The sequence below is a fragment of the Balaenoptera ricei genome, chromosome 11 (genome assembly GCF_028023285.1).
Source record: "Balaenoptera ricei isolate mBalRic1 chromosome 11, mBalRic1.hap2, whole genome shotgun sequence".
Taxonomy (NCBI): Eukaryota; Metazoa; Chordata; class Mammalia; order Artiodactyla; family Balaenopteridae; genus Balaenoptera; species Balaenoptera ricei.
The window spans coordinates 49,082,747-49,109,423 of record NC_082649.1 but is presented as its reverse complement, the minus strand read 5'-3'; the positions used below and the strand labels follow the sequence as shown (position 1 = coordinate 49,109,423).

General features: G+C 38.0%; 1 protein-coding gene across 6 annotated transcripts in view; it reads left to right on the top strand.

Annotated features, from left to right (window-relative positions):
- NEK10 (NIMA related kinase 10) overlaps positions 1-26,677 on the top strand; it is a 309,939-nt gene that overhangs the window by 253,607 nt on the left and 29,655 nt on the right. For all 6 annotated transcript variants that reach the window (XM_059937555.1, XM_059937551.1, XM_059937552.1 and 3 more), the window contains 3 exons: positions 2,784-2,821; positions 18,519-18,619; positions 26,024-26,134. In XM_059937555.1, the coding sequence (XP_059793538.1) occupies positions 2,784-2,821; positions 18,519-18,619; positions 26,024-26,134 (250 nt within the window). The remainder of the gene's footprint in view (positions 1-2,783; positions 2,822-18,518; positions 18,620-26,023; positions 26,135-26,677) is intronic.

The following is a 26,677-nucleotide window of genomic DNA, read 5'->3' as shown; positions in this document are numbered from 1 at the left end:
TACTCCAATAAAGATGTTAAAAAAAAAAAGACACAAGAAACAAAGAGGTGATCTTACTGTGCAGTGGCCTTCAGAGGACTTTGTCCAGCCCAACTCCTCACTCACTTAGCCCTCTGCTAGAACAAAGTTGGTCCAGCTCCTCACTCACCTGGCATTTCTGGCCAGGTAAAGCCAATGACCCTGTGTTGGGCATCCCCAGGACACTACCCTGATCCATGACAGGCATCCCAATCAAGGATATTTGGGAGGGTTCGTCTTTCCAGATGAGTGCTCCCAGATCAGATGCTTGGCTGTTTTCAGATCTCAGACTTATTCCAGTAGGGCTCGTTGACTCAGAGGTCAAGGGCAAGGGCTAAATCACCCTGTTCTTTTGGCTGGCCACCTGTTGGCCTTGAGTCAGAGAGCCCTCTGGCTGGATTTGTTACCAAATTGGTCACCTGGAGCCACACCAGGGTCCTAGCTCAGGCCGAGGCCCCTAGCCCCCCAAGACCCCAGGGAGGTTCTTTTCGGCTCGGATTCGCACAGCCAATAACAAAACCAGTGCTGAGACTGGAACAGCACAAGCTTTATTCAATGGCCAAAGAATGGCACATCAACTTCTTTGTCTCACAATCCCTCAGACTCTTCGAGCAACACGGGGGTGTCTCACAGTCCCTCAGACTCTGACCTGACCTCTAAGACTGGAGAAGAGAGGAATGTCTTGCAATCCCTCAGACTCTCAGAGCCAACCTCACCAGACCAGATTAACTGGGCAGTTCTTGAGTCATTTCTTCTCCCCCCTTGAGATGGGGACAGAGCCCTGAAGCTGATTTGTGGGATAAACACCTCTCACCTCTCCAAAGGGACTCTCCAGATCAAGAAGTCCAGAGCAGCCACTGAGCCCATTCAGCAAGTTGAGGTGCATGGACCTGAAAAATCAGGCGACAAGAGGGATTCTCCTATGCCCTTCCCCTTAGATCCCCCAGCAACATAGACAAATTCGCCTGGGTGAACTGCTGCAGCCCACTGCATTGCCTCTTGGGAGCTGGAGGAACCCAAAGGGGTTAAGTGAGAGGACCCACCAGAGTCATCAAAATTTGTCACCTGCAAACTGTGTTCTCCTTTTAGTGGGTGTCAAGTCAAAAGACACAACTAAGACAAAGATCAGGAGAAGGAAGCATTTATTACTTGCAACAAGTAAGGGGAACACTGGGGATCTTTCCCAAAGCCGTGTCTCCTCAACGTTTAAGATAGTGGGGTCCATGAAGTATTGTGCAGCTGTGTGGCATGTCTGTAAGCCTCAGTCATAATGTTTATGAAGACAATGACTAACATCTTCTACAGAAGCGTCTGGAATGCAATGTCACGTATGGGGGCCACTGGCAACATGTGACTCGAGCAATTGAAGTGTAGCTAGTTTGACTGAGGAACTGAATTTTAAATTTCATTTAAATATTTGTAGTTTGCATTATATTTCTGTTGGACAGTGCTGGACTTGTCTAGAAGGCTAAGGGGCAGGGCTATGCATTTGCCCTTCCTGATGTATAGCCTGCATGCAAGGATATGAGTTGCTCCTCAGCCCAGTGCTGAGGCTTCTGCCACACGCATATGGGCACTGCTGAGATTATGTCCCTCTTTGAAAATTTGAGGGAAGGGGGCATCCCTTTTCTTTATTTAAACATGCCACATTATTCCAAGGGCTAGGAGAATGTATTACCTATGCAAACCTGGCGAGTTTCATTTAATTTTCAAGGCTCTGGAAATATGGGTTGGGAATGAGACACAAAAAGTAAATAGGATCAAGAGAGGGCTGGTTTGGTAGGGAATTAGAAGGATGGGAAAGGATAGGGAAGGAACTCACAGTTGAGTGCACAGATTTTGGTATTATTCTAGTAATTGAGTGGTGGGTAGATGAGTGCCAAATTTGTTATGCTTCATAACTTAGGTATGTGTTGCATGTATGTATCAAAACTTCTGTGATTAAAATGAAAGGGTTGGGGTAAGAAAATTATCAATCATGTTTATTTGTGTTTGAGTCCCTATGTTCATTCCAACTCAATATACACACATGTGCCATATACACAGAACATGTTTGATGTACTTTTGTTGCATTGCATTAAATTTAAGTATGGTTCTTATCATTTGTCAGGGCATAGATGTTTCTTATTTCATTTAAAAAACTATTAAGAAATTGACTTTAGATTACAGTAGAAAAACAAGGTTGAAGGTTATTTATGGCTGTCCTTAGTAGGGTCTAATGACCCTTCCACTAGGTGGAAGCCACGAAGACCAACTTGCAAAATGTTCAGGAAATCCAGAATTTTAGGGTAGGGCAAACAAGTAATGTTAATAACACTGAGAACTTAAGGAAAAATATAGTCCTCTTAAATGCAAAAATCATCTCATTTCATAGGAAGAGTTATAGTTTCTTCTTTAAGACAGCAGGAATAAAGCATGGAAAATACTACACATAAAATTTGAAATGTTTTTTCTTTTTAATACAAAATAAGTATTTTGATTTTAAAAGTAACAAAATCATTCAAGGTACTGTACTAAGATTTAGGCTCGTAATTATTCTTAGAGCTTATAAACAACTGTGATAGGACAAGGTTCTTCCATTGGTCATAGAATGTCAGTTCTGCTCTGGGTTCAAATATGTCTATTTTCTCTCTTTATTAAACTCTTGAGGGCGTCTTGAGGAAAAATAAACCTATATTTTCCTATGTAAACCATAGCGGGGTATAAGCTTTCAGTAAATGTTAGTCAAATCCAGGTTGAATAAATCCTTCTAATTCTGTTTTCAGAGACTTCACTGGTGGAATAGGATCAAGACCAAGGCCAGGTAATTTAGTGTTGGCAGCAATAACATCATACACCCCTCCCTGAAATTCAGTGCAATTCATGTTACAGTTTCATATCTTTCCCCCTTTTATTTCTTCAGCTTTGCTGCCTCTTGACCTGCTTCTGAAAGTGCCACCCCTCATGCTCAGGGCCCACGTTAAGGAGCTAGAGGCCGAGTTAGTGATGGGGTGGCAGTCCCATAGCCTTCCCACTGTGATACTTCGCAATCTCAAAGACCATGGTAGTACTTATTAGATCAAGTTGATTTCAAGCACACAATGGGTGAACACAGAATTATGGTTGGGCCTGAATACCTGAATGATGCTTGGGAGGTAACTTTAGTACAATCAGCCAGAGAATCTTGTTTTGTTTGTCCATCATTATTAATTTGGCATGTAAACAGTATCAAAATGCTTTCTGTGTTCACTTATTTGATGAAATATATGGGCTGTTTTACTAAAATTTGTATTTTTGCTTTAGTAGGAATGTTAGCCAGTTGAATTTTCATGCTTACAGTGCATACCAACTAACAAAAAGTAGTAACCTTGTTTTACATACATATTTCTATAAGCTCTACACCCATATGATATGAGTAAGCATATCTTATTCTATCTCCTTTACTCTGACACAGATAATTTTAGTTATTTGTATTTGATTAAAGCAGTGTTATATCACATTGTTTCTCTAATAATGTAAAAATTATGGATTCTTAAAACATAAAAGTTTATAGTAATTGTTTGAGAAAAAAGAGTGTATTCATTAACATTTCTAATTTCTATTAAAGAGGACCAAAGTTCAACAGTAATAGTAAAGTTTTTAACTAAACCTGGACAATTCAGAAAAAAAAACTTAGTGACTGTGCTTTTAACATATGTGTATGACTCGAGTATAAAGTTCTATTTTACTACTTTGGTTAATTTGGAATTATTATTGCTTAATGTTATTTTCACTTTGGCTTCCTTAATTCACATTCTTTTGTAGAGTTAATACGTATAGTGAACAAAGGAGATGTGAATTGATTTACTGTAATATTAGTCCATGTCTCCACATTTATTAAATTTGCTTTGGAAGAGTTATTGACAGTTTGGGGCCAATCTGTCACGATCAGCATAGATGCAAAAAACAGATAGCTTTGTTATTAACATATCTAAAGCTGTCATGTTGACCATGCTCTATTCCTGCTATTTTGGCATAAGGTAAGTTCATAACATAATCATGAAGTTAAAATGATTGTCATTGATTGATTTTATAATAGTGATAGCAGAATACATTTGCGTTCAGTTGTGATTCATAATAAGAATTATTTTTCCTAAAGGGTATGTTGAGTTAGCTAGTTTAAGACTTGACTTTATGTCAGCAAAATTGATCAGATCTCTGGATATTTAAACAAACTATTTAGCACAGTTAACATGTAATATATTATATTTCTTAGAACTACAGTTTGTTATACCATCTACTTTTTAAAAATTTACTGATTCATATATTTTAAATTTAAAACAGAATGTACTATAGCATTTTAAGTGTTGTCAGTGAATGCTAAAGTTTACCTATAAAGGAGTGATTAGTTTCAACTAATATTGTAGAACACAGTAATGCATATGAGAAAATTTGGGTTACTACTTATGAGTTATTCCACTTTCGAGTAAAAAAAATTTTTTTCTTCATCTTAATGCAAAATGGGTTTTCTACATATTATAAAAGTCATACTTTTTTAAATGTTGCAGGTAAACTTGGACTATTGGTTGCTTTATCAAATCACAAACAACTGGTACCAGCCCCATCCACTTAGATCACCTTCTCTGCAAATCAGTATTCTTTCCATTATGTATAACCAATAGCTATAGTCCTGTATTGCCTAAGTGCTCTGGAAAAAAATTGTCAGAGATGAGAGAATTTTGTCAAAACCTGGGTATGCTCCCAGGACTATATCTAGTATGTGAACATCATTTTCCATGTGCTATGGCAGAACAAAGGGTGAGAACTATTATTTTAGAGTGCTAAGTGGCTGTATTAGAATATGATCTTGCCTATATTGTACTCCTAAAATGTGAACTTCTAGGTTCATATTGTGGTCATACAGCAGTATTTAATGTACCTCCAAACTCCTGTAAAACAAATAACCATGAAGCCGTTTCAAGTTAACACTATTAAAAATCCTCTTGTTCTGTCTTTTAATACTAACTAGATTGTATAAATTATTTGATAAGATATTCTTTAGGTTAAATAACAGACCAGTTCTCTGACAACAGAATTGAAAATTTAGGAATTTCTATACTGAATGGATGAAAATATTAACAGTAATTAACATGGAATCAATGAATGAATAAACACCTTTTACACATATTAATTATTTTAGCTCTATTTCCCTAACCTTTGTCACTTATAGATTACCACGGCACAAATTTGGCTGTATCTGAGTACCATCTGTATTACTATTTTCCAAGTATCGGTTTCTTTAATTTGACTTACTTTCTCAACTTAAAGTTATCTAAAGGGAAGTTTATATTTTTGTTACAAATGGGAAACCAGAATAGCGTCACTTGCCATAATAGGTGACAATTATAAAAAATAAATGCAAATCTAAGCAAAACAACATTATTAAATTCTAGTAGGTATTGTTCTCTGCTTATCCTGAGGTCTGTTTTCTTTGTTATGAAGGAACATTAGCTCATATCTCAAAGATGGTGATGACATACTTATTCCATACTGAAACTTAACCCTTGATATAATCAGTAGAAAGAAAAGAAAACTGGAAAAGGAATACCTTTCATACCTGATCTACTTACTATGTAACATTATGCTGTTTAAGTGCCTCTAGCCTCAGGAAACTCAGTTATGTCCAAAAGTTCTCTGGATGAATAATTTTTTTTAATTGAAGTATAGTTGGTTTACAATATTATATTAGCTTCAGGTGTACAACATATTGATTCTCTATTTTCATAGATTATACTCCACTTAGAGTTATAAAATATTGGCTCTATTTCCTGTGCTGTACATTACATCCTTATATCTTATTTATTTTATATGTAATAGTTTGTATCTCTTAATCCTTTTCCCCTAATTTGCACCTCCCCCTCTCCCTACTGGTAACCACTAGTTTATTCTCTGTATCTGTGAGTCTATTTCTGTTTTGTTCTATTCATTTGTATGCTTTCTTTTTTAGATCCCACATATAAGTGAAAATACACAGTATTTGTCCTTCTCTATATGACTTATTTCACTAAGCATAATATTCTCTAGGTCCATCCACATTGCTGAAAATGGCAGAATTTCATTCTTTTTTATGGCTGAGTAATATTCCATTGTATATATACACCACATCTTCTTTATCCATTCATCTGTTGGTGGGCAGTTGGGTTGCTTCCACATCTTGGCAATTGTAAATAATGCTATAATGAACATTGGGGTGCATACATCTTTTTGAATCAGTGTTTTTGTTTTCTTCAGATATATAATCAGAAGTGGGATTGCTGGATCATATGGTAGTTCTATTTGTAATTTTTTGTGGAAACTCCATGCTGTTTCCCATAGTGACTGAACCAATTTACACTCCCACCACCAGTGTGCTAGGGTTCCCTTTATTCCACAACCTTGCCAACATTTATGTGTTGTCTTTTTGATGATAACCATTCTGACAGTTGTGAGATGATCTCTCACGGTGGTTTTGATTTGCATTTCCCTGATTAGCAAGGTTGAGCATATTTTCATGTGCCTGTTGGCCAGCTGTGTGTCTTCTATGGAGAAATGTCTATTCAGGTGCTCTGTCCATTTTTAATTTTTTTATATTGAATTATATGTGTTCTTTATTTATTTTGGATATTCACCCCTTACCAGACATATCATTTGCAAATATCTTCTCCCATTTAGTAGTTTGTCTTTTCATTTTGTCTATAGTTTGATTCACTGTGCAAAAGCTTTTAACTTTCATTAGGTCCGATTTGTTTATTTTTGCATTTGTTTGCCTTGCCTGAGTAGACATATTCAAAAAATATTGCTAAGACCTATGTCAAAGAGTGTACTGCCTATGTTTTCTTCTACTTTTATGGTTTCTAGTCTTACATTTAAGTCTTTAATCTCCATTTTGAGTTTATTTTTGTATATGGTGTGAGGAAATGTTCTAATCTCATTGTTTTACTTGTAGCTATCCAGTTTTCTCAGCATCACTTGTTGAAGAGATTGTCTTTTCCCCATTGTATGTTCTTGCCTCCTTTGTCATAGATTAGGTGACCACATGTGTGTGGGTTTATTTCTGGGCTCTCTACTCAGCTATGTGTCTGTTTTTGAGCCAGTACCATACTGTTTCTTACTACTGTAGCTTTGTAGTATAGTCTGAAGTCAGGGAGCATGATACCTTCAGCTTTGTTCTTTTTTCTCAATATTGTTTTGGCTCTTCAGGATCTTTTGTGGTTCTATATATTTTTAAATTATTTATTCTAGTTCCATGAAAAATGTCATTGGTATTTGATACGTATTGCATTAAATCTATACATTGCATTGGGTAGTATGGACATTTTACCAATATTATTTCTTCCAATCCATGAGTGCAGGATACTTTTCCATTTTTTTGTATCATCTTCAGTTTCTTTCATCAATGTCTTCTAGCTTTTTGATTATAGGTCTTTCAATTTCTTGATTAAATTTATTCCTAGGTATTTTATTCTTTTTGGTGTGATTATAAATGAGGTTGTTTTCTTAACTTCTCTTTATCATAGTTCATTGTTAGTGTACAGAAAGCAACAGATTTCTGTATACTAATTTTGTGTCAGTTCTTTAAAAATAATTTATTTGTTCTGTTGTCTATAGAGTCAAATTAATCAAACAATTGGATATTTTGAATTGGAAAAAATGTCTAGGGTCTTTTATATATAAAAAAGAAATAGTCCTTCCCTGTTGAGATAGGGGAAATGATGTACGTTTGTGAAAATTAAATCATACCAAAACATATGATAAGAAACTTATTCTTTGTCAAGTTAATAGGGTACATTTTAATGTTATGGATGCTATTTGTGTAGGTCAAATGTAAATTTTTGGGAGTGTCAGTCAAACCCAAATTTAAAATGCAAATGTAATGTCAACTAAGACTATGGCCAACTTTGACTGGATTAACACTGATGTTTTTCCCTCCTTTGCTGGGTTTTTCATTTTTCAGCAGCTAACACCCAGGCACTGAACTAATAGATGGGAATTATTATGCTCTGCATTTTGAATAGAAATTGTCTCTTCATGATTTCCAGGCTCTTAATTATCTTACTAGATGACTGAGAATCTATATTTATACTTGTCTTTTGTTCATAAAGATCACATCTATGTAAAATAGTCAATGTTTCATCCAAATATTCCAGAGAGCACAGCTATATTCTAGTTGTCTTTATTATGAGCAACTTTCAGTAGCTTGCTTTCAAGTTAGTTATTAACATAGAATACTTAATACTAGATTTCACAATTGCCAAGGTGATTTTGTGTAAATGCCTTCTCTAATTTTATTGCATAGCAATTCTTTTAGCACGTGAAAATGTGCTTACCAGACTTTAATCAAAACTCTTATAATACTAGTCTACACTATGCAATTTGACATATAATTATATATTTTTCTATATTGTTTGCCGGGATTTGGGTATGTTAGTTATATTTCACAACCATATTATAAGCATCTTTAGTAAAGTTTGCATGTATCTTGAGTATTTCCTCTGAGATCAGGCCCCTGAAAACTACTTATTTTGTAAATGATGCAGACCTACCACTGTTTAAACCCTCGTTTATTCTTCCTATTGAGAGCAACCGTGTAAGTAATCTTGTGATTACTTAAAGACTAGGGAAACAATGATATTTTAATGTTAGACTTCAGATTGGGGAAGGGGTGGGAGATAACACGTTTTCTTTATCAATGATGAATTGCGTCCTAGTTCTTCATGCCAGGCAGGCACTGGGGGAGTGTGGACCAGATGTAGATTTTTACATATTCTTTGGAGGACAATGTCTTTTCAAAAAGGTACTCAATCTCACAAAAGTTATTGATGGTCCCAATCCAAGCCTAAGTGCAGACTGCAAATTAGCTGTTAAGGCAGCCCACAACCCTGCCCTGGGGGTTTCTGCCCTGGGAAAAGGCTAAATGAAAGGAGGAGAAGAAAGCTACACCACCCTCTGGTAGTAGTAAAGGGAGGTCTATGTGGCTTGGATGATGTTTGTAGTTTAGTGTACAAATAATTGAGTCAATGTAGAAAAGCAGGGCTTTCAAATTCCAAATTGCCATTATTAATGATTACTGAGATTCAAAAATTGGTTTCAGGACTTCCTTGGTGCTGCAGTGGTTAAGAATCCACCTGCCAATGCAGGGGACATGGGTTTGAGCCCTAGTCCAGGAAGATCCCACATGCTGCGGAACAACTAAGCGCATGCACCACAACTACTGAGCCTTGCTTTAGACCCCGTGAGCCACAACTATTGAACCTGTGCTCTAGAGCCTGTGAGCCACAACTACTGAGCCTGCGTGCTGCAACTACTGAAGCCCATGTGCCTAGAGCCCATGCTCTGCAACAAGAGAAGCCACTGCAGTGAGAAGCCCGCTCACTGCAACGAAGAGTAGCCCCCGCTCGCCACAACCAGAGAAAGCCCATGCACAGCAGCAAAGACCCAATGTAACCAAAAGTAATAATAATAATTAATTAATTAATTAATTATTTTAAAAAAGTTGTTTCAGAGTGCTTACAACTACCCTTTGAATTGTTGTCATAAAGTAATTTGAGTATTGCAGATGGTGACTGGTGAGCTAATAGTAATGAGAAACAGGCAAGAGGCCTCTTCTGGCTGGGCCAACTTCCTGCCCTCCAGTACAGCTGAGATCTCATTCATTGTTTTTTTTTTTTTTTTTTTAAACATCTTTATTGAAGTATAATTGCCTTACAATGGTGTGTTAGCTTCTGCTTTATAACAAAGTTAATCAGTTATACATATACAATATGTTCCCATATCTCTTCCCTCTTGCATCTCCCTCCCTCCCACCCTCCCCATCCCACCCCTCTAGGTGGTCACAAAGCACCGAGCTCATCTCCCTGTGCTATGCGGCTGCTTCCCACTAGCTATCTATTTTACATTTGGTAGTGTATATATGTCCATGACACTCTCTCACCCTGTCACATCTCACCCCACCCCCTCCCCATATCCTCAAGTCCATTCTCTAGTAGGTCTGTGTCTTTATTCCCGTCTTGCCACTAGGTTCTTCATGGCTTTTTTTTCCCCTTAGATTCCGTATATATGTGTTAGCATACTGTATTTGTTTTTCTCTTTCTGACTTACTTCACTCTGTATGACAGACTCTAACTCCATCCACCTCATTACAAATACCTCCATTTCATTTCTTTTTATGGCTGAGTAATATTCCATTGTATATATGTGCCACATCTTCTTTATCCATTCATCTGTCGATGGACATTTAGGTTGCTTCCATGTCCTGGCTATTGTAAATAGAGCTGCAATGAACATTTTGGTACATGACTCTTTTTGAACTATGGTTTTCTCAGGGTATATGCCCAGTAGTGGGATTGCTGGATCGTATGGTAGTTCTATTTGTAGTTTTTTAAGGAACCTCCATACTGTTCTCCATAGTGGCTGTATCAATTTACATTCCCACCAACAGTGCAAGAGAGTTCCCTTTCCTCCACACCCTCTCCAGCATTTATTGTTTCTAGATTTTTTGATGATGGCCATTCTGACCGGTGTGAGATGATATCTCATTGTAGTTTTGATTTGCATTTCTCTAATGATTAATGATGTTGAGCATTCTTTCATGTGTCTGTAGCCCATCTGTATATCTTCTTTGGAGAAATGTCTATTTAGGTCTTCTGCCCATTTTTGGATTGGGTTTCATTCATTGTTAATTGACATTCCTCACTTTGGATGCCATAGATTATTTGGGATGTTTTAGATGACATGTTAATTAAAATTTTAAAATTTATTTATTTATAAGTTTCTTATTTATTTATAAGAAACTACTTATTGTTTCTTACCATATTGGAGTCAAAAAGCACAATTCTTTTTTTTTTAATTTATTTAATTTTTATTTATTTTTGGCTGTGTTGGGTCTTTTTTGCTGTGCATGGGCTTTCTCTAGTTGCGGCGAGTGGGGGCTACTCTTCATTGCAGTGTGCGGGCTTCTCATTGCGGTGGCTTCTCTTGCTGTGGAGCACAGTCTCTAGGCACGTGGGCTTCAGTAGTTGTGGCACGTGGGCTCGGTAGTTGTGGCTCACGGGCTCTAGAGCACAGGCTCAGTAGCTGTGGCACAAGGGCTTAGTTGCTCCGCGGCATGTGGGATCTTTCCAGACCAGGGCTCGAACCCGTGTCCCCTGCATTGGCAGGCAGATTCTCAACCACTGCGCCATGAGGGAAGCCAAAAAGCACAATTCTTAAAGTTATTTTTTAGCAAGAATCCTAGTTTTATTTAAATTCCCTTAATGATGGAACCAGATGGAGGACAAAAGAGCCTGTTCAAGAGCATTTGGAGACAGGGATTTTTATAGTTGTATAAATATATTTTTATAGTTGTAAAAGTATATATAGTATATATATATATATATATATCGTAAAAAAAGTATATATATAGTAAAGAAAAGCTGAAGCAACATTGCTAAATTAAGCATAAGACTGGCAAATTTTCTGTGGGGCAATAAAGGCATATCAGTTTTGTGATTAACGTCTTGATTGGCCTATAAAGTCATACCAACATGTCAATTTCTATAGGTTAACCACTAACTCTACAGGACTGTAACTGCCTTCACCTTTATCGATGTGGATTAAGAGTGTTAGATTAGAATCAAGTAAAACTATTAGAAAATGTCATAACATGATGTCAGAGAATCAAGCAATGATCATTTTGTCTGTTTTCCATGATTGAGATAAATTTTTCTTGTCCAGGTAATTGAATAAGAGGAGGGTTCCTATCTTTTCTTTCTGTTCCTTTTAGTTTGATTGGTTAGCTTTTGCATCCATAGTGCTGAACACAGTGTATTTTCACAGCACAATATTTTCTTCTTGAGAATTCTGAGCTTCATCAATAGAGTTGACTTTCAGAGAAAAAAAGGTTCCCTCTAGTAGGAATAAAAGGAGCCAGTATGGCTTGGTTAGTGATTGTAGCATAGTATAAGAACAACTAAGTCAATGGATAAGGGCCAGGTTATATGGACTAGGCCAAATGCATGTTATTTTTAGGTCACAAATTCAGGGGAAAAAAATCTAACTTTATATATTTTCCCAAAACTGAACTTAATTTTTATATTAAGCCCCTATTCCACATCTCAGAAAACATAATCAATTAGCCTAAAGGCAAATTTCAATGTGTTGGTGATTTCTTTATCATATCAGGCTTAAAGTCAGACAAACAGAATTGCACTTCTCTTTCTTCTTCTTCTTCCCTGAGTGGTATTTTTGTTCCAAGGATTCAGTTGGCATCATTGTACTGAGGCTTTGAGACTGCCTGTGCTGGTATCTGCTCTGAGTACTGAGTGGGGGTCACTCTTCCACGTTGCTGTCCTGAGAAGTGGGCACAGCCCTCCCTGACTTCCAGCTCCCAGTACACGTTCCCATTTCTGGCTGTCCCCTTGACATGAAGGCAGGACTTCTGTGGGGCAAGCTCCTTGCTCTGTCAGCTCACCTTCTCAGGGGTCTGGGAAGGTTAGCCTACTCTTCCACACTCTCTGGGTTTGGAGACTTGGGGGCTGAGCCTCTGACACCCCAGGAAGCTGTCTCTCCTGCCCCATTCCATCCCAGGTCATATGGTGCAGGGAACATCTGCATGGCTAGGACTTCCCAGAGCTCCCTGTGGGAATTGCACCCCCAGCCTTTCCACTCTTGAATCCCCAAACGTAGAGAGACTTCCATCAAACATCTCTGCCCTCCTCATTGCCCCCACCCAAGACTTTGCCCAAGTGAGCTGGAATTTGAATCTCTTCTGAGACCTTCTTTCCTTCTCGTGTGTCTTCATCCTTCCTCCTCAAAGAAGCTTTATCTTGTCCAGGAGGGGCAGAATGATGAATTTGTTCAGCTACAGGTCCTGTGAATCTCTCTGTCTTCTGCTTAGACTATTGCTTTTAAAGTCCAGGAATGTATGCTCTCTGTTCCCTGGTTCCTCTCTGCCTCCCCATCTTGGGGCAGTGCTTGACTCACTCTGCTTCTTGATAACAGGAGGTTCATGAGGTCAAAAGTAAGTGTGGGAAATAATACAACAGTGAATTCTTCACACAGCATCTTGCCATGTGTATTATGTAGTCCTTTTAAGGGGCTTAGCAACTTTAAATATCCTGAGATTATATATTTTGAAAAAAATAAAGACATAGAGAATTTGGAATAGGATGAAACCCTAATCCTCACACACACACAAATTAAGCCTGAACAAGATGTGAGATGCATTATGTAAAGGTGATTCAGCCAGCATTCAAGAGTGAAGGACCTCAAAGCAGCCTTGCTTCTTTGGCCTTTAAACAGCTTGTTTCTGAAGCTGGAATGAAATGGAGTGGAAGGAGCCTGGTCACCCAGGGTGAAAAGTGCTGAGGCTTTATTGCAGCTTCCTGTCATCTTGTGGAAAGTTCTACCAGGGGCTGGACTGTGGGGGGACTAGGCCCAGACCATTGAGTCTCTTCCTAATAATTTCTACCTGATTGTGGAACCATCTGTTGGTCTGTGTTGGGAAAGATTCCATGCCCACACCTTCTGGTCATCATCTTCTCTCTCACTTCCCTCTCTCCTTCCGTGGGAGTCATTTAACAACTCAGGTCCAAGCTTTGGCCCCTCCTCGGCTCCTGCTCCTCACAGACAGTCACCATGTGCTGCTCCATGCCAAGCCTGACTTAGGCCCTAGACCTCTTCTCATGAGATCACCTTTCCTGAAATCACCATCTGCTATGGTCCCTGGCTCCCTCTGCAGATGCACCCAGTACTATACCTTTTCATGGTACTGCACGCAGGGAAAACTGAACACTTTGCTGTTCTCCAGATGTGGCACTCACTTAGCTGACTCCTGTCCTTTGCTGAAACTGTTTTTCTACTCAGAAGCTGCCACTCAAATATACCCTCCCTCACACCAAATCCATGTCCTGTGCCTACTGAAAACCTATTCATTCTTCTTGGTCTTCTCAGCTGAAATGTTTGCATCAGTTCTCTGTCCTTCATCCGTGGTCCTCTAAATGGACCTCCCATGAGCCCCTTGTGAATACAACGTTCTTTGTCTAATTTTGCTGCCTTCTATGCTGCTGGGCACAGAGGTTCATTGCTGAGCATTTGCAGATTTAAGCTACAATTCAGTTACTTTATTTCCTTTTTACAAAAGTAGAGGAAAGAGACCAGAGCAAATCTGTTCACTGTACTTAAATTTAAAAGGTTGTCTTTCAACAGGGCAGTTGGTCCCATATGGAGAAGACATGTTTTAGCCCCCTTCATAAAGGGAAACTTTTTTTTTTTACTTTTTTCAGGGAGCTCCTGCTCAAAGCTTTCTCTTCTCCAGTTGTTCAAAAATTCCTGATTCTTAGCAGAAAGAATTCAGAAAAATAGTAGGTTGACACTATATCATGGTCAATTGGGGGAACATGTGTAATCCACCTTTTGTTCAATTTGTAGTAATTAACAGTTTCAGAGTTTGTGTTGTGAAATGTGGTTTCAATAGACTGGATGTATGATGTAAATCAAGTCTCAAAGCACCAGGAATGGGCAACTAACTTGGCTATTGTAATGTGCCATGAGATAATAAAGCAGATATAGTGCACTGCACAGGCTAAAGACATAACGCTTCCAGTTTATTACTTGTACATGCTTTCCAGTGTTCAAAGGTATAGTCAGAACATGTTAAAAGTAGCAACTCCTTTTAAGAAAAAAGTAGTATTTCAGGTGTGGGAAGGAGCATATATATTATGTTACATTGTCCATAATTTCATGGTCTCCCAGTGACAAGTTAGGAGACTAAATCAGTGTAGAGTTTAGGGCCCACCTTGTTGCATGTCCCAGTTCTTCAGTCTTGGTTGGACAATCTCCTTAATTTCAGTCATCTATAAAATGGGCATAGAAACAACTACCATTCAGAATAGTTGTGAGGATCACATGAGATTAAATGTGTAAAACCCTTGCCAACACCTCCTCCAGGTCCTCATACCCACCACCCCAGAGGGGAAAAGTAGCTGTTTAATGTCATGCTCACCACACAGTAAGCTAGCAAATATAATTTTTTTTTACACTCTAAGTAAATTGCCTCTTATAATGAATTTTGTAGTTTCCTTCTAAGTTTTAAAACACTAATTAAGTTCACTATTTTAATAAAAACTGTAAAATGAATATAAAGTATTCCAATGTAAACTTTGATTTTATTTAAATTTTAATGAGACCAAATACTTTCTATCTTTCACAGTAGGAACCATATAGATATGAATCATGGGCATACTGTATATGACTGACGTTGGAATATGATCAGTTTCTATGATGTCTTTTTTTTTTTTTTTTGCCATGCTCCCCAACTTGCAGGATCTTAGTTCAGCAACCAAGGATCCAACCCAGGCCCTTGGCAGTGAGAGCGCAGATTCCTAACCACTGGTCTGCCCTTTAAATTGAAAAGAAGTAACAGATTAGGTGAAAATACTTTTAACATATAAAATACAATAAAAGGATTAGTAGTCAGACAATGTAAAGAGCACTTACAAATCAATAAGAAAAAAAAAGCTTGGGATGCAAACAGAAAATCACCGAAGAAGTACAATAACCTCATCAGCATTCAGATAAACAAAAAATAAAACAAAATCAGATTGGCAAAATTGAAAAGTTTGATTATAGTGTTGATCACGGTATAGAAAAATGGATTCTCTTCTGATCAGAGTGCAAATTGATTCAGCCACTTTAAAATGTATTTGTTAAAATAGGAAATATGTGTATCAAAGGGCCCAGCTATTTAATTTCTCCTTATTTACCCTAAAAGACCTCTTGTACTATGCACAGTGAGGCATGCACACATATACCCACTGCAGCATCATTTATAATCATGAGAAATTGAAAAAAAACTAAGTTCCCATCAAGACAGAAGTGACTAAGAAACTATAATGCATGCAGGACATGTAATACTGTTCAATAGTGGTCATAAAGAATAACCTATAACTGGGTGTGTTGATAAAAGAGAATCTCCATGACAGACTAAGAATAAAAATTGTAAAACAGTCTTATAATGTGTCACCATTTATTTAAAAAGAGGGAAATAAAGCATGAGATAATACTATAGATTTTCTACAATAGTAGCTTTCAAAGTCTTTTTGGAAGTAAGTCTTTTTGGAAATGACACTTAGTAAGACACACATTTTATATCTCGACTGGGTGGATCCTTACTACATGCAATGCACTTTGAAATTTTTATATCCTATTCTATTTCATTTCATGCCATTCCATTCCATTTTTCAAAATGCTGGTCATGATTCATTAAACAGATTTAGGACTCAACCACAATTTGAAAAATATTGTTCTGAAGATACACACTGAAGTACGTAAATAGAAAAGTAACTGGAAGGCAACGCACCAAGCTGATATCAGAGGTTTCTTCTGGGGAGGTGGCTGATGGGTGGTGGTTCCAGGGACCCTCAAAGTCTCTTCTGTGATACTTAGGTTGTTTTACATTTGTTTGCTTGTTTTACAATGGGCATGTGTAATTACACATTTTAAAATTTATTTTTTAGAGACTAAGCAACCAAAACTATTTTCAAAACTCAAGGACTTACAGGGATTGAGAGAGTAGTGGTCAAAGGTCTTAAGAAAAATAATTTTAAGTAATTTTGTATATTGAGTAGTTCAGAAGGCACGCATTCTAGCTAACTATCTCTGTTTTTATATCTAGCCACAGATGAATACATTCTTGTGGCAAGGTAGACATCCCACTCAAAATGTCATCACAAATCTAAAAACTCTGCCATGCTGTGAGATTTTAACTCATTACCTATGAATGAAAGTCCATATACCAAAAACATAAAGTAATCAACATAAGTGTGATCAAAAACCAAGCCGTCCAATTTCAGAAAATGCAAAGTTAGTGTTCCTATAGCAACATCAACTTGGCCACATTAGTTTTGGATATCAGTCTAGACAAACAAATAATTACGTTTTAAGAATTATTTCTGCAAGGAAGCACCATTGTAGAAAATATGACATATGTACTCTTGGCCATCTCTGCAGGCTGGAGCAGATACTTCCAGCTCTCTGTTTTCTATTTCAGAGCTACCTTAATTCTTTCTGATTTACCTTCACATTTTTACCCTAAGGGTAATTTATTAAACCTCATCTTAATGGCAAGTAATTGTTGCTTAAAAGGAGTTAGACACAGTTCCTAGAGGAGGTAGATCCTTTAAATTGCAAACATTTAAACAGGGTATTAAATGTAGATGAACTAGAGCTAGATGATTTCTTGTGTGAATTTCTCAACAAACTCAGTAAAGATACCCATAAGGAAAATAATATTTCTTTCAATGTTATATTTATTTTCTTTTTTGTGGTCTGTGTCCTAAACATACATTTTGGTATGCTAATAATAAAACAAGGTGAATCTTTTAATGGCCACATTAAATTTTCTCTATAAATGTTTTGAAAACAAGTTTTTATGGTAAAATATGCAAACTCTCTCAGAAATCATTTATATAAGAATCATTTTTCAAAATCTTAGCTGTTGCTAAAGCAATGATTGTATTCACATTTAATTTCATGTGCTCAAAGTTGTATGAAGGTAAGAAAAGAAGGACTTTGGAACTTTTCTTTAAAAAAGAGAAATTGTCAAGAAAAGCGTTATTTCAGAAAGCATGCTGCATGTTATCTGGAGGAAGGGAAAGAGCAGAAATGTGGGAGAGAGGATAATATACATCCACATATCTGAAGTCTCTCTTCCATTTTCTCCAGTGTGGATCTGAGGGTGAGAGGAGGCAGAGGGGACCTTGTGGCTAATACAAGGGTCAAGGCTATTCCTTTAAATAGCTTTACATTCCTCAAAGTTAAGAATGGGCCACTTGTGGCTATGACATGTGAATCTGGGAAAGCAGCTTATATTCAGTTTGATACCAAGCTAGCCTAGAACTGTGAAAGTGATGTGGCTCTGTGATGAGAATTCAGGATAAATTATAGATGTGTCTTATTTAGACCTGAAGAGAAATCTCGGTGAAAATTATAATTTGTAATAATCAAGGGTTTGAAAGTAACATAATTTTCAAACCCTTGATTATTACAAATTATAATTTTATTTTTTGTTTGCTCTGTAAGATTGCCTATTCACTATTTGTATTTTAGTAGTTTTAATAAAATTAGTTTTATTTGCTACTGAGGGCAAATGAATTTAAAATTTTTAAGTGTGATAATCCCTTAACTGCACATATCTGAAGCCCAGCTTTTCAACGGCCACAGTATCCAAGACACCACTGACTCCTTGTGGCAGCCTGGTGTAATTGCAGGCAAAATTTCCAAGTGATAAACAGTCTTTAAGATGTTACAAATGATAACATTATTATGTTACTTAGAGGTCTGAGAAGTAGAAGGAAAGAATTGTGCATCCCATATCATAAAATATTGAAGTGTAACAAGGTCTCTACATATTTTCTCGTTGGTAGGATGAGAGTATTTTTTTTTCAGAATTTTACCCCATTTTCCACTTAATACCACTTTTGAAGGGGAAAAGGGTCTTGATTAATGGAAGAATTTGTCATCCACAGCATCTGCAGGAATTGCTGTGTCCCAGAGGAAAGTACGTCAGATCAGTGATCCTATTCAGCAGATCTTAATCCAGCTGCACAAAATCATCTACATCACTCAGGTCAGTGTGCTAGCTTTTTATTTCCTTTTTATCTTAAGTACAAGTTTGGTGCTAATATTGGTAAAGAACTACTTTGAGAAACTTTCAGTTCGAGTGATGCTTATTCTTATTCTCTCCAACTACATACATTTGGGAACACTTTAGCTTAGCAGCAGAGCTGGGAAGGTCATAGGTTAAAAGAAGCAGATATGTCAGGTTTTCCCTGTGACTCCTAACCTGCTCTTTTACTGTTAGTGCCCAACCAAAAACAAACTTCAACACAAATGTCCCTTTTATGTGGGGGTGAAAGTGGGGACAGAGCTGGGCTACAGGAAAGAAAGGAAAGTAGTTCCCTAATCCTGACGAGGCTGGGATAAAACCAAGACCTCTCAAAAAACTGAAAACACAAAATTCAGGATTTTAAAAACTTTTTCTAAATCTCAGTGACCCTTAGGCATTGGAGAAGTAATCACTGGTTACAAATTATTTACAGAAATCTTTCTAACGATAAGGGAGTTGAATGGTCATTTACCAAAGTTAGGTACTGTTAATAAGAAAACAAATTTTGTGTAGATATTTGGACAAGAAAGTAACTATTATTTTGAAGTTTAAGACTGTATGTCTTAATATGTAGTTCATTCATTCATTCATTTTTTCATTTGACATTTAATTACTAGATGCCTACTATGCACCAGCCACTATTCTAGGCACTTGAGACATACCAATGAGCAAAACATATAAACACTCCCTCACCCTAAGATTCAGAGACCCAGTCTGATGATTCTGTCAGTTGCCAATTGTGGCAATTCCAATTAAATATTCAGGTACTAGAGAGAAATATCACCAAGCCAGTGGAACAATTGGGCCCATTATAAGTCTAACTTGGTCTAATATGCCTCCCCCCTCAAAGAAGCAAACAAACAAAAGAAAAACCCATTTTGATTAGTGTACCACGGTGGCATTATAAGACTCTAGGAAATAAAGTCAGTTTATGACTGGTGTCCAGTATTCCCTGAAAGCCTGTGTATTTCCTTCTTCTCTGTGAGCAGTCACTCTAATAAATAGCTGCAGGGATCTCTGGAGAAGGGTTGGAAGAAAATTTATTTATTGCATAGGTATAGCAATGTTTCAGGGCCCTTCCTCAAGGGGCCCCAGCTTTTGCACTAATCAAGGGGCTTTTAGTCTTTGAATTGACCAACGTCTGGAAACTATGTGAGAGGAGATAACTCTCAATTGAGGGCAACAGCAACTCAAATCACGTTTTTGTCTACCAGACCTAGAGTTTCTTTTCTGTTATATGGATTAAGGAATACTCTAGTAGGATGACCTCATGTTTCTTTCCCAAGAGCACCCCAATCAGTTAACTACCATCAAAGATCTCTGTGGGCCGGGCATTCTCATTAACAGTATACATCCCTGCCACCCTTTATGGTAAATGCTCCCAACTTGTCACTGGTGGTCAGGGGCTGCCTCTTGGCCTCTGCTCCTCTGGAATCACATCATCCCCATTGGAACCTTGTACTTTCCTTGTCATATCTGGCCTACAAAGGAGAGCAACTGTAAGGTCTTCAAGGATGCTGGTTCTCCCCTCTCCAATGTGTTTCTCACTGCTTTAGTGAAAGTGAAGCCGAACCTGGCCTCTGTACCCTGACACCAAATTAAATCTTGGACACAGAGTTTTGGGTGAAGTAGAAAAGAATAGCTTTATTGCTTTGCCAGGCAAAGGGGGCCACAACAGGCTAATGCCCTCAAAACTCTGTGTCCTACCTGGAGTGAGTAGTGAGGAGTTTTATGGGAATGGTTCAAAGAAGGCATCATTAGCTCGTGGACATTCTTCTGATTGGTTGGTGGTGAGGTAACTGGGAGTCAGCACCATCAACCTTCTGGTTCCAACCGGTCTGCGGTCTACGTGCTTGTGGGCAGCATACAGTTAACTTCTCCCACCTGGTGGGTGTTTCAGTATCTGCAAAACAGCTCAAAGATATTGTGTGTTTCCCTTAATGAGGAGCCAGGACCCTGCCCCAAGGCTGCACTATTGTTTCTCTTGACTGCTCCTCCCTTGTCTCCACATCCCCTCCCTTCCCTAATTAGCGACTGCTTGAATCTGCCAGTTGGAACTCAGGGAAGGTCATGGAGGCTGAATGAAACCTATTTCCTATAATCAAAGAAATGGGGGACACAGAAAGGCTTTTGTGCCCAGGAGCCCCACAGGGTCCTGTTTGGTATCAAAAGGAATGGCTTCTGAGTGTTCTTGCTGAACGAAATTGGGAAGTGAGTGTGCAAGTCACCCATGATAAATCTATCCCAGCATTCCTGTCTCTCCAAGCCTTTGAATTCCCTCCTCCACAAGCCAGAGAAGCTCTGGCATTTTATCCTCATTAAATGTAGGCCACCATTGAGTCCAGGTTTTAGTACACCTCCAGCTGCACAAACTAATATATTAAATCTAGACTCTCTAGTAAGTACACACATTTGAATGAATTCAGCTTGATATAGTGCTATATTTCATCCTTCTTGTCCTGACACCCTTAGAATCCACTCCTGCACATGTTCTCTGGGTTGCTGCTGATATGGAATAGCAAAATCTTTTGATGCAGAGCAGATAGGGAAGTGTACAAGTTCCCCTGGATCATATTGAGATATGACCCTTGTTCCTGACTTAAAGCTCACTGTTGTGGGTCTTAAGAGGAATGAGCATCCCTTTTAAAGATATTACCCTGTCTGTCCTAGGTGAGGTTAGTATAGAGTTTTGAAGCAAAAGAAGTCTTATCTTCTCAGATGCAGGGTTTCAAGCTACTTCCACTGGCAATGATGGCTCAGAGTGAGTTGAGTTTCAAGATTGTCAGTTTTATCTGGGTCCAACAACATGTCCCTACTTGGAGTTTTAGTATTCTAATCTTTTTTTCTAACTTTTGCATGAGAAACTTGGTGAAATGTACATTCAGCTGACATTGTAATTCAGCAACCTGATCAATTAGATTTGTGTTTGATTATCAGCCATACCAGTGCCGTGGTAGCAAGAAATACATTCTATTAGGGCTGTCATGGAATCTTTCTGGCTCTTAGACTATGAATTGAGCTGAGAGTTAAAGGACCCAGGTTTGTCATTGTCTCTCTGTAAGTGCCCCAGTGCATCTAAAGGACCCGCCCACCCCACCATCCTCGTGGTCTTCATACTGCCTGATGGTCAAGTGTAGCAGCCACTCAAGCTTCCAGGGCACTCGCTTCAGTTGGCTCTTCATTCAGGTGACAACTGACTAACTGTGATGCCACTGCATGCCATGGATTACTATCATCCTCTGTCCTATTGGCAAACAACCCAGCAGTGGGCTCGGTTCCAAGGGTACAATCAAATCAATTTCCAAATGCCATCTCTATGGCTCCTCCTGGACATTCTTGGAACCAAATCTGTTTCAGTTAGGGTCTATTCAGAGGACAGAAACCAAACTGATTTCAACAGGGAAGGTTTCACATAAAGAATTGTTTAAGAATTACTAATAATAACAGGGTATTATCTACTGAGGAGGGGAAGAGAAATCTAAAGACTATAAGAAGAGCAGATAAGGAAGTTACTACTTATAGGGCTGAGGCACAGCACCCAAGAAAGGAACAAAATAGAAGAGGACACCCTCATCCTGGGCTGAGGTCCAGACCTCACTGGAAAGTCAGAGAAATGTCCTGAGGTACTGTGCTGTAGACTTGCTGGAAATCAGCCTGTAAGAGTGGTGTGCTGGGAATTGCCCTCTAGGAACTGCCCTCTATGGGACCAGGGGAGGCTGCCCACTGGTAGGTGCTGCTCCATGGAACTCTCTGGAAAGCTGCCTGCAGGGTTGGTGGCACTGAATCTGGCTGGGGATGAGCACCGCTGGGGGTCCCATTCCTGCTGACCATTCACTGCTGCCAAACTAAGGCAAGGCAGGAGCATCACTGGACCCAGAAAGACAGGCTCCATCCTCCACTAGTGCCCTCTGCAGATAAAGCTGAACATCCAGCCAGCTGACAAGGGATATATGTTCCAGTGTCACAAGCAGGGCAATGAAGGTGGATTTGGAGCTGAGAGTAAACAAACTGACAGCTGGCACAGTTAGCCTGGGGGCTCGACAAGGGACTACCTTATTTGGGACCTGCCCACCTCTAACTTCTCACTGTTCCCCCTTTGACTTCTGCCCAGCCTGGAGAGTAGCCTGGCTCTTATCTATCATGTTTGGGTTATTTTTTGGGGTTTTTTGTGGGTTTTAAAAAAATTTTTAAACCAAATCTGGTGTTCTTTTCAGTTACCCTGAGTGCCAGCCTTTTGAAGACTCAAGAGTCTAAAATTGATTACCCTTTTCTCCATTTTCTTCTGTCAACCTTTCCTTTAGGCAATCCCGCAGAACTGTCTACCTGATTAAATGAAAGTGGGTGAAGGGGCATAAGAACATAGGATGAGGGAGAAAACTGGTTAATAAGTCAAAATATAATCTGCCATATCTCTATTGAGTAAAGATATTATATTCAAAAATACATTTCCATTTAAATACTGATATAGATATATGGAGAAGAATTCTTAACTTTAGTGCTATGTAAATAACTTCAAATAGCTTATTGGTTACCTTAATGATTCACTACTAAATTGAGAGAAAATATCCTTTGAAATTTAAATATAATTTCCATATGCCTGTCCTGCTAATTTTTATATTTAAAAACTTTTTAAATGGATGTATTTTGTTTCTTTATTGGAGTTCAAAGTATTATAAAGCAAGAATGAAACTATTAAAAACACCTTATTATTATGCTCTTACACTGCCAGTATAACAAATGATTTCATATTTTTGGCAAGATGGAATTCCTTGCTACAAGTTAAGATACAATCATGGTGGTTGTAAAAATGTATTTCCAGAATACTTTAAAGTTTATGACATTGCTCATAGTAAGGAATGATTCCTCTTTGGGGAACCTTAAATTACAGTGCTAACCAAAGTCACTGCCTTTCAAATAAAGGAGATAAATACAAGTCTAAACATTACACTCACGTATTTACCAAAGCTTAAAGACCAAGATCAATTTTTTCTGTCTCGTAATTGCAAAGGAAAACTTCTGAAAATAAAACTGAATGGACAAACAAACAAAAAAACCTTCTTGTTCACATATTTATTTACTGTATAAATTCCTGCAGACTTAAGCTGTGGTAGTACCCTGAATTGCAGAGCCAGATCCCTTCTGACAACCAACAAGTGACTTTAAATGGGAAACTGCTTACTTTTGGCTGGTGGTGGCCTTTCTTATCCAGTTTCCATGGAGACAAATCTGTGGAAACCATCTAAAAGCAACTATTTTAAAAGACAGGATGTTAGAATCCTAACTCTGCCTTCAGTGATTTGACATCTGTTTTCATCAAAAATAAGATGGGAATCTTAAGACCAGTAAGCTGAGAATGAAATCAGTGGTTCATTTCCATTGCTGGAAACCAAAATCGATCTTTGAGCATATAAGGTGACTAAGGTACATACATTATCTTTTAGTAGGAGTCTTTATGTGTTATTGCTTAGGTAGAACCTGTGCAGCCAACGTAAGCTTTGGATTTAACTCTATAGTTAAGATTTGATTGTTATGTTAAATAAATGCTTTAAAAATCAGCATATAGCAATCTCCTCTTAAATAGTAATATGTCAAAATAACTTTTTTTCAGTAGAAAATATATTGTTTGAGTCACTATCAAAGGGGGCCCTGTGGGCTACTGATGGTCTGCCAATGTATTTTTGGAGATACTAGTTCTTTAGAAAGAATCCATGTAGTATGTTTGAGAAAACCTACAATATAAATGTATAAGATTTCTTTTTTTTTTTCTGCTGTTACTTTATTTGGTATGATAAAAACAAACAAAAGCCACACCTTTAGACTCGTGACATTGAAGGAACCATTACCTTTTCTAGAATCAGTTTCTTCATCAGTAAAATTCAGGTAGCTTATAGGACTATTGTGATAAAGGAAATAAAGTATGTGAAATGTTTATAAAGTGCTATACTTGTGTAATGCTAGTGGTGATGGTATTTGCTCTCGAACAATCGTTGTGCTGGCAGACTCACTACCTCAGAAAGTATCTTGGGTGTTATATAATGTCTGATTTCCTCACCTATAGGATAGTACCTACTTCATAAGTTTATTGTCGAGAAAAAAGTGAGCTAATGCACATGAAAGAGTAACCATAGTGCCTGGCACATACAAGTCATAGGTATTAGTAATTTTATTCTTAGTATTATAATTCTTATATATATATAATTATACTTATATTATCTGCAGTTTTAAGTTATGTGTGAGTCATCATTCTGTGCAAAATTTTTAATTCTTCCATGAAAACTTTAAAGATAGGGTGCTGTCGCTTGTGATAATTATTCTGATAAGATAGAATAGCTTTCTAATACTGCCCTGTATATGAATCTTAAGTTGACTGAATATTAACTTATGCAAGAAAGTTTTTGTGAGGATTAATTCAGACCATCAGGAGTAGTAAAAGCAATTCTAAGTTAACTAGAGGCTTATCAAGTTAAATGAATAGCAAGGTTTTAAGAGTATCTGAATTAATGTGATACTGATGGCTGCCACAACCGGGGTAAGTCACTTTTGAAGGACCCACTGGTGCTGTAGCAGACAGTGAGTTATGTCAGAAAGGGCTGCTACCTTTACCCTTGACAGGTAGAATTATGCTGGGCATCAACTAGAAGGTCCTGGGCCAACACTGCCCTTTGGTGTTTGACTTAGGGAAGTGGCAACTTCTGGTGGGTAACAGTAGGGAATTATCAAGACCAAAAATGTGTCTTGAGGTACTTCCCTTACCTTCTCCACTCAAACCAGTGGCTTCCTACTATTTACTTATTAAATCTAACTCATCCTGCTGAGCCCTAATGTATACAAATTCATTTCTCTCTTTCTTCTTGATAAGATTGGCCCCTCCAATCTGATCTCTCTCCAGCTGTATATTCAGAAGCAGGCCTCTGACCCTGTACTAATGCAGATGTGTGCTTCCTGGTCCAAAGTGTCAGATCCTTCAGGACAAGGACCATGATGAGAGTGTTCAGCATGGTTCTGGGCATGATACAAGCACTTAAGCATTCATAGAATGCATCTTTCCTTGTAAGTCTGTTGTTTGCAAAATTCAATTTATACACACAACTAATATATAATTTAGTCATTCTATGAAAAAATAATATAAATAAAATGAAAGAACAGTAACATAATTAGAAGTAGTCTTTTGAAAGAGAACAGAGTGATGTGTTTCTTCTGGATTGTAGAATGAAAAATTGTAACATTAAGTCATGCTATTTGGAGTAAAATTTAAATTCTTATTTAGTCCTGTTGAGTGAATATTGCTACCCTCACAAATGCTTCCTGGGAGTCAGCTATGCATAGTTAACAATGTGCTTATAATGATTTTCTCATTTTATGCAGCTTCCTCCAGCTTTGCACCACAATTTGAAAAGAAGGGTTATAGAGAGATTCAAGAAATCCCTCTTCAGCCAGCAGAGTAACCCTTGTAATTTGAAATCTGAAATTAAAAAGGTACAGTATTCTACATATAGGAATTCTTCTTTGACTAACAAAAAAAGTCATAAGAATTAAATTTTATACCTCCTGTGCTTGTATCCTCTATTTAAAGCTCTGCCCTCTGCTAAAGGGTATTATCAATGTTTGTCTTAGTCCATTTGGGCTGCTATAGTAAAAATATCATAAAGTGCAGAGTTTATAAACAGCAAGAATTTATTGCTTATGGTTCTGGTAGCTGGAAGTTCAAGATCGAGGTACCAGCACGGTCAGGTCTGGTAAGGACCCTCTTCCAGGTTGCAGACTGCCGACTTCTTGCTGTATACTTACATGGCAGAGGAAGCAAGGGAGCTCTTCCAGGCCTCTTTTATAAGCGTATTTTTTATAAGAACACTTATATAAGGGCTTTATCTTTATGGCCTAATTACCTCCCAAAGGTCCCACCTTGGAGGTTAGTTTCAACATACAAATTTTGGGGGACACAAACATTGAGACCATAGCACTGCTTAAGATACTAAATCGAGGATATGTCTTTGCCTCTAATTTTCTCCCCTTTATTTC